Source organism: Hevea brasiliensis, chromosome 4, assembly GCF_030052815.1.
Source record: "Hevea brasiliensis isolate MT/VB/25A 57/8 chromosome 4, ASM3005281v1, whole genome shotgun sequence".
Taxonomy (NCBI): Eukaryota; Viridiplantae; Streptophyta; class Magnoliopsida; order Malpighiales; family Euphorbiaceae; genus Hevea; species Hevea brasiliensis.
The window spans coordinates 93,023,591-93,032,220 of NC_079496.1; the positions used below are offsets into that span (position 1 = coordinate 93,023,591).

Below are 8,630 nucleotides of genomic sequence, written 5' to 3' on the forward strand. Positions count from 1 at the left end.
GGAAGATGACCAAATGATTTTTTTTTATTTCTTTATTTATTTTGTCTTATGGAAGACCCCAAAATCCCATTTAATTTAATTTATTAATTATTATTTTTATGGCATCATGCATGATGTCATGCATGATGTCATCACATTTTTAACTTTTTCATTTTCTTCTTTTTATTTATTTATTTTTCTATTAGTTCTTTAATTTAATTCTCTATTCCAAAGTTTTCTTTTCTCCAATTTTATTTGACAGTTAGGTCAGGAGTCAGCTCTCGGGGTCAATTGACCAAATTGCCCCTTACCAGTTCTTCCCGGTTTGTAAATAATCCCATATTTCTTCTGACTCTCTGACCTAATTATTTGACTGGCTTAACAGTTCTTTTTTAAGATTTTCTCTTTTCCATTGTGTTCATAAGGGTCCTAAAGACCGCAGCGTCATATTTTACGGTTCGAAATTTGAGTTTAAAATGACTTCGCAGTCCTTCCCAAAAAGGTCACCCATCACTATGACTCTCGGCTCGTTTAACTTCTTATGTTATGTTCTTCTTATTTATACTTAACTAATTGAACATTACTAATTATTTGTGTTTATGGCTTCTCTAGTTGTCTTAAGTGTGGTTCTAATCCCCTTAATTGTCCGAACCGACTCCAGTCACCGGAACAGTGAAATCTACCAGGCTATACAAATAGGGGTGTTACAGACCAAAATGCCCTTATTTGATTTGTATTCTCTTTTTTTTCGGTAACATCGATTTTTGTCGGTTTCTTGATTTTTTTTTTGTACTAATTCATTAATTTTTCTTTGACATTTCTAATGTTAATTACACCTCAATAGGCCTTTATTCATGTCTCAAAAATTATTTTCGAGGGTTCCCCGCGGTCCAGGGCTAGTCAACGGTCCTCGCTGTAACTTTCCAGTGCGGTCACCCATCGCTACGGTTTCTAACTCGTTTAACCTAATTACATTTCATTGCTTTTATTTTTTCTTCATTTTTCTTGTATTTTTTTATTATGTATTTCATCATTTTATGTCTCATCACTAATATTTAAGTATAATTTTCGACATTTTAACTGTCTAGACAGACACCGATCATGAACACAGTAAAATGCACCATTAAATATAGGGGTGTTACATATATGATGAATTAAAAATTTAAATTTTGAATTATAAATTAAGAAAATGGTAATTTGTAAAAAAAAAAAAGTGATGTCACACGTCATTTTTTTAGGGACTTGAGAAATGGTTGTTTTCCTATAAAAAGCAAACCTCCTCCCTTGATATTTCAAGCAAAAAGTAGAGTCCGAATACAAGACTCACTTTATTTTTTAATTATATTTATCTATTTTAAATAATATTTATTATTTTAGTAATTTAAATAAATTTCATTTAAATTGTTGTAGTAAATAAATATTATATTATCAAAGACAAATAAATACATTTATATTAATAATTAATTATATGAAGAAATCAATATATAATGGCAAAATAATTTATTTTTAGTAAATATTATTAGAGATAAATTTATTTGATTATAAAAGTAAATATAGAAATTTTAGTATAAACAATTAAAGTCAATTTAATTTGTCTTTCAAAATAGATTTAGGGATAAATAATAGAGTTTATTATAATGAAAAGGGGGATAATTTTTTTGTCTTTATAAGTTATTAATATAGATAAATATTTATCTCTCAAGGTTAAGTCAATATTAAATATATATTTGTCTTCATATTTATTTCTAATTATATTTAGAGATAATAATAAATGAAATAAATAATTATTTATCTCTAAAAATATATAAAATATTTAGTGTTTTGAGTCAAAATTTTGTCTCAATATAATAATTTTGATGTAGTGTATCTATTTAAACAAGGTTTCAGTGAAATAAATAATTTATTCAAGAGGAATCGTTTGATTTTGAAATTTGATCTTATAATTATTTTGTAGGGAATAATAGAATGGACTTATTTTGTATTACGATGATGAAGCATTATTTAATTTGATATTAAAATTAATATATTTTAAACAAAATAAAAATAATAAATTATAAATTTTAAAATTCTTATTATATTAAGATAAAACTTAATATTAATATAATATTTTATTTTTAATATTTTAATTAATTAATATAATATATCATATTAATTTTATTTCTTTATATTCTTTTAAATTAATTTAAATTAGAGTAAAATATGGCTGCATTAATTTGGTATTATAATAATAAAATTTAAATTTAATTGATTAATAAAAAAATTATATATAAAAAAAATTAAAATACAAGCTAATGCAAATAACGGACAACATGCGGCAAAAAGAAAAAAAAAAAAGTATTGGTTTGCCTGTTTTTAATAATTTATCCAATGAATTTTCTTAAAAACAAAAATTATCCTATGAAGAGGTGTATCCAAGCAACCAAACAGACCCCTCACCTTGTTCACCGATTAAAAATCACATAAACCTACAAAACCCTAACGCCTCCAAGAGCGAAGCTGCTAAAACCTGAGCAAGAGGGTGAACACAATCAGAGCCAAAAAAAAGTGCTTAAACATGGCAAAGTCAATGAGATCGAAGAGAGAGAAGCGGCTAAGAGCCATAAGGAGAGATCTGGTAGAGCCCTTTTATGACAAAAAAGATGCAGCCAAGCTCGCTGCTCAAGAAGCTGCTCTTGCTGCTCCCAAGTTGCCCGTAAAACCTTCTCCTTTCGCTTCTACTTCTTCAGCCATGGACACGACCACGACTGCAACTACTGTCTCAAATACCAACATCGGTATGTTTATTCTCTCTTTGATATCTATCTTTTGCTAGCGAGCACCGATTTTATGAATTATGATAATCGAACCTTCCCCTGTTTTCTTTCTTGTTTTCTTTACTGATTATATGTAGTTAACAGATCATGCGCTGGTTTCAATTTTATAGCTTAGCCTTTGTTGTTCAATCCTGGAATTGGATAATTTTTTATTATTAATCTCGTATTCGTTTCCGTCAATTCATTTCATTGAAGGGCTACAATGATATTATTAATGTTTGGCCAGAGTAAAGTACTTTTCTTTGATTTTATGGAGCAAGGAAAGAAAATTCTAAGCTGCTGCGGTGGCTCTCTTGATTTTGAATCCCAGATGACATGATTGAGCCATAAAAGCGCTCTCACCTATCTCCCTCCCTACCTTCCTCTCTACCTCATCTCTCTGTGCCTCCAAGTCATTTCAACTCTCGTAATATTGGATGAATGGGATTATGTAAGAGATTAAAAAACATAGATCATGGGTTTCAAGCATATGCAAACCCTAAACCACTCTTGTATCACTAATCTAAACTTAACTACATTCTTGGAACCACATTCTTGGAACGAATTATGCCTTTTGTTCACAGTCTAGATGCTTCCTTTTTCATACTTTGCATCTCCAAAAGATACTTGAGAAAGTAAACCAACGGATTATGGCAGCAAAGGATGCCCCTTTGCTTTCACAATGAAAACAATAATGGAGGACCACCTAGCAACTCTTTAATACTGTCAGAACTCAGAATACCACCAGAGATATGGGAATCCTTGGTAGAACAGAATATTGGCTTGTTTATAAGAGAAAACCGAGAGCCAAGTTTAGTTGAGAGTGTTTTTCTTCTGTTTGCTTTTGCAACACATGCAAATTGTGGTGCTCTCAAAGACGGCAATCTCCAGCTTATATTCCAGCAGTTGGAAAATTGCTTCTAGTGGCCGCTGCATCATGGAGAGCAGCCTGCTCAATCACATAAAGCCACAATGATGGTGAAACCACCCTGAATAGCTTCAAATGGACTTCCACATATGAGGTTCTGATCTTGGAGCATGGGCCTGGGTTTTGGCCCTATCATGGGTGGGCCTGGGCCTCCCATTTCATCAGATTCATTCATCTGATGCTGTCTGGCTTTTCCAAGAGGTTTATGCTCGTTAAAATTTATGGAATGGTGTCTTTTGTTGGGCTATTAGGAAAAATGCACCTTTAATTGTTGTAGTTCAATAAAATGTTTTATCTATTTTGTGTTGGTGGTTCTTTTTGCACCTTCTTCTGTTCTTTTCAACCCCTAAATGAAATTTGGGCTAAATTCTATAAAAATCGGAAATAAAATTCTTCTCTGAAAATTATGGCGGTGCAATGAATTACTGGCTACATGGCCCGGTAGCGTTTTAGTGTATGATTAGCTTAACGTTTTATTTGCCTTGAACAGATGTGGAAATGGCTGATGACAGTCGAACTAGGAGTACATTGAAGCCTATAGGGAAGAAGCTAAAAAAGAAATTCAAACTGGCAAAGAACAAGCGCCGCGGTAAGGGGAAGATCAGGAGGAAGCATATTTAACTCTGTAAACTGATAAGGATCATGTGTTCAAGTTCTGATATTTGTTTGGCCAGGTGAAATGACAGTTTTATGTTTGAGACTGTTCTGTCACATTCTGATATTCTGATGCCTTAATGATATCTTCAATCTATAAAATTTTGATCATCTTTCCTTTTGGTACTGAGCTAGCAGAAATGTGTTCATTTCTCTTCCAGTTGGGAGAATTTACTGAATATTTCTTTTTATGTGGTGAACATATTGAACTTAGCCTAATCTCGTGTGCCAAGATCATGTTCTTATTAGGGCTGAGCAATATTCGATTCAAATCGAAATAACTGACTGAACCGAATTAATTAAGAAATTCAGTTTGGTTTTTACAGGAAATTGGTTCAGTTTAGATTTAATTTTAGCATATTTCTGTTTATTTGGTTCGGTTCGGGTTTGAGAGCAAAAATTTTCGGTTAAACAGAATCAAACCCCCTAAAACACACCGTTTTGGTCTAGGGTTACTAAACCTACCCACTATATAAATGTCATTTTCTCTTCCTTTCTTCAAGAGTTTCTTCTTCACATCAGACACTCTATTTACTGTCCATGAAACTCATCCCTTTCTAGCTAATTTCTTTTTCTTCTCTTCTTTTTCTTATTTTTCTTCCCTCTATGCGTGGTGGGTTGAGGCCCTATCAGGTCATCTCTTTGTTATCTTCTCCTCCTTTTCTTGTTCTCCATGCAGTCTTCCCTTCCTACCCTTGCTTCAGCTCCTTGCAGCAAATCGCAGCTTCATCAACACCCTGTAGCCCCTTGCAAACGGTGACCTCGCTTGCCCCTTGGCCGTTGCCTCCGCCCTAAGCCCGTTGCCTCTGCCCTAACCTGGAACCATGCAAGCCTTCATGGCCTCTGTCGCGATCTTGCCTCCCAAGTGTGATTCAATTTGAAATTTTTTGTGTTGTTTGTATTAGATTTGTATTTTATTGTTTGATTCAATTTGTATGTTGCTTGTAACGTGAAATTGCAAAACTATATCTATTGTTATTGACTCATTTTTTCGCATCTACTTCTTCCTCTTTGTAGTTGTGTATGTGTATTGCCCAGATTGTTTTTATTTGTTTTTATTAAGTTTTCTTCAATTTCTTATTCTTGAATTTGTAAATTTAAGAATGAATGAATAGACATGTTTCTTCCTTTTCGTGATTTTTATGAATTGTGAATGTGTACTGTATAACCTACTGTAAGTGAGTGTGGATTGATTCAAACTGACTGAGTTGAACCGAACGAACTGAATTAGTGCAGTGCAGTGCAGTTCAGTTTCCTTGCTTGTTTGGTTTGGTGTGTTCTGTAGAAATAAAGATTTCAGTTATTTTGATTTTAGTGGTTTGGTTTGGTTTGGTTCGGTCTTGTTTGAATTGAATGCACACTCCCTTCTTGTCTTTACTGGTGCACTTAAAAGCTCCATGTTCTGACAATCTGTTGATGCATATGATTATCTACCTCAAAAAATATTAAAAAAAAAATCCTATTTTAACAGATGCAGTTAAAAAAAAATATTAACAGTGGCTGATGGTGTTTATTAAACAAAAAAAAAGTATCCAGATTCGTCCTCAAAACTACACAGATCTTATCCTCCCTTCTCTCCCGCGCGTCTGCACTGATCGCTCGAAGTTACATCTTCGTTAAACCTTACCAGCTGTACAGTAACTCTTAAAAATAGAAGCAAAGGTCACCAGTCACAACTTGTTTCTTGTTTCGTGGATAAAATTCCATTCCTAGTAAGCCAAAAAAAGCTGATTTCTGCCTAGCAGATTAGATGGCTGCCTCATGCCAAGCAAATCCACTATTGGATTCCACGTATAAGGCATAAGGGCAGGTTTATGTGCTTGCCCAAAGACACCACATCGAAAGAGTAATTGGTGTAATTGAGTTTGAGTTGTTGAACAAAATCTGGATGGAGTAAGAGGAGTTCCATGGAGGAGAGTGTATATTACAAAACACAAGGCATGGAGTGAAAGGATTTCAGAGAAAAGACTTTGCTATAGAAGAAATCGACGACGTGCAGATGTGCACAATGAATGGGGGAATGTGGTATGGGTGGAAGATGGATTTTCATCTTAGGGTAAGAAAATGCAAGATATAAGTCAAACCTATTTATAAGTAAAAAATTATAAATAAATTAATTTTTATTTGATTTATAAGTTAAAAAATTAATTAAAATAAGTATTATTATTTGACTTATTTAATTATTTTTAAAAAAATTATTATTTAATTTTTATATTTTAATAAAATTAGCTACTTGATCCTTATATTTTTTAAAATACACTATTTAATTCTTATATTTTATTTTCATTAAACTATTTAGATACTCCATTAAATTTTCCATTATTGATGTTATTTGAACTACTATTTGGTCCTTCTATTTTAAAAAAACTAATTAATTAGTTCTTAAATTTTGAAAAATACTACTATTTAGTCCAGTATTTGAAAGTAATCAGTTTGTTTATATATTTTAAAAAATATATAATATTTTGAAAAATATCATTTTCGATAAAAATATAAATTTTGTTATGTGAGATTAAATCTGAATATATATATACACACACACATATATATATATAATTTTTAATCCCTTGGACATTATTTTTGCATTTTTTTATTTAGAAATAATTTTCCTTGATTATTTAAAAGTTTAAGGAAAGTGATTAAATTTTTTGTGCAGATAGATTGTACTAGTTTTATCAACAAATAAAAACAAAGAGAGAATGAGAAGGAGAAGAGTATGGGTATAGAGGAGAAGAAATATGAAAAGAATAAGAGAGAAATAAGAAAGAGAGAATTAGAGTAATTCAGGTATAAAATAATTATAAGACTAAATAGTTAACAGAGTTAAATAATAGAGATTAATTAATGTGTTCTTCTAAAATATTAGAACTAACTAATTAGTTTCATTAAAATAGAAAGACTAAATAGTAGTTTGGTCACTATTGATTAACAAAAAAATTAACAGAGGGACTAAATAATTTAACAGAATTAAAATTTACGGACTGAATAATATATTTTTAAAAATACAAAGACTAAATAATTAATTTTATTAAAATACAAAGATTAAATAGTAATTTATCCATTATTTTAAAAATAATATTTAATCAAGTAAAAGATCACATAATTTTCTAATAAATTTTTTTTTAAAATATTAATACTATTTTTATTTTAATAATAAGAAAACTTAATTATATATTTTTTTGTCATTTCGATAAATTAAATTTCTTTTAAACATTTTTAATTAAACACTTAAAAGTATTTAAAAATTAATTTTAAATAATTTACAAAACAATTAATTGTTTATTTTTAAATTTATTCATAAGTTAAAAAAAATATTTTAAGTTAAAAGTTAAAAATAATTAGTTAAATTAAACACTAAGACTCTTTGTTAGATAAAAAAAGAATTTAATATGAAATAGAGAGACTTCTCTCTCTCTCTAAAAGTAGGATTAATTATTTAATTAATGTTATTTTAAAAATATTTTATCAAAATAATGTGAAATTTAAATTATTTATCAAAATAATGTAGTGTTATAGAAATCACCAATTAAAAAAATGATTTCTTGTTTAAGCAGATAAGCAAGAAATCGCCAATTGAAATATAGTTTTTATGTCTTCGTGTTAGTGTAACAGAGCAATATTGCTCACAAAATTACCAGTCAAATTGATAATTTTATATATTGCCATATCAACTGAAACTCTCAATTTTTGACACTAAAAGTTCTATTTCATTTGGCGATTTCAAGAGCAAACTACTGCAACATATTGAAAAAGAAATTAGAGCGAGATGGATGAATTTTTTTGGTAAGTGAGAATTTCAATTAATTTAAAGCAGAGCAAAATTTTCATACGAAGATAAAATTATTATATTTTATAAAATTAGAGTTATAATACTATAAATTAATCTAAAGCACAATTAAAATCACAAAAAAAAAAATATATTCATAATAAAAATGTAAATAAAAAATAGGTGCAATGCTCTTAATTTATTTGAAATTATTTATTAATTTCATTTTAAGGAATAATTTTAAAATAAATAATTATATATTTATTTATTACAATAAATAGATATAAAATTAATAATTAATAAATATAACATAACAACGCCATTGGAGTCATCAGTTTAGAGAAGCACGCAAAGCTGCATCGTAACATGGAAAACAAAAAAATACCAGAAACAACTCTTTTCAAAGAAAAAGAGTTTCCTTCCTTTAAGCAGGGTTCTCTCTCTTCTTTCCCTTTTCTTCTCTTTTTTTTTTTTTCTTTTGTTACCTTTGTATCTAACACACACACACACA

General features: G+C 29.7%; 1 protein-coding gene across 1 annotated transcript; it reads left to right on the plus strand.

Moving 5' to 3' along the window:
• The first annotated feature begins 2,379 nt into the window (after window positions 1-2,379).
• Window positions 2,380-4,464, plus strand: LOC110667944 (uncharacterized). Its single transcript, XM_021828954.2, has 2 exons — window positions 2,380-2,753; window positions 4,190-4,464. Exons 1-2 carry the CDS (start codon window positions 2,534-2,536, stop codon window positions 4,318-4,320), a joined length of 351 nt encoding a protein of 116 aa, XP_021684646.2. The 5' UTR covers window positions 2,380-2,533; the 3' UTR covers window positions 4,321-4,464.
• Window positions 4,465-8,630: the final 4,166 nt, after the last annotated feature.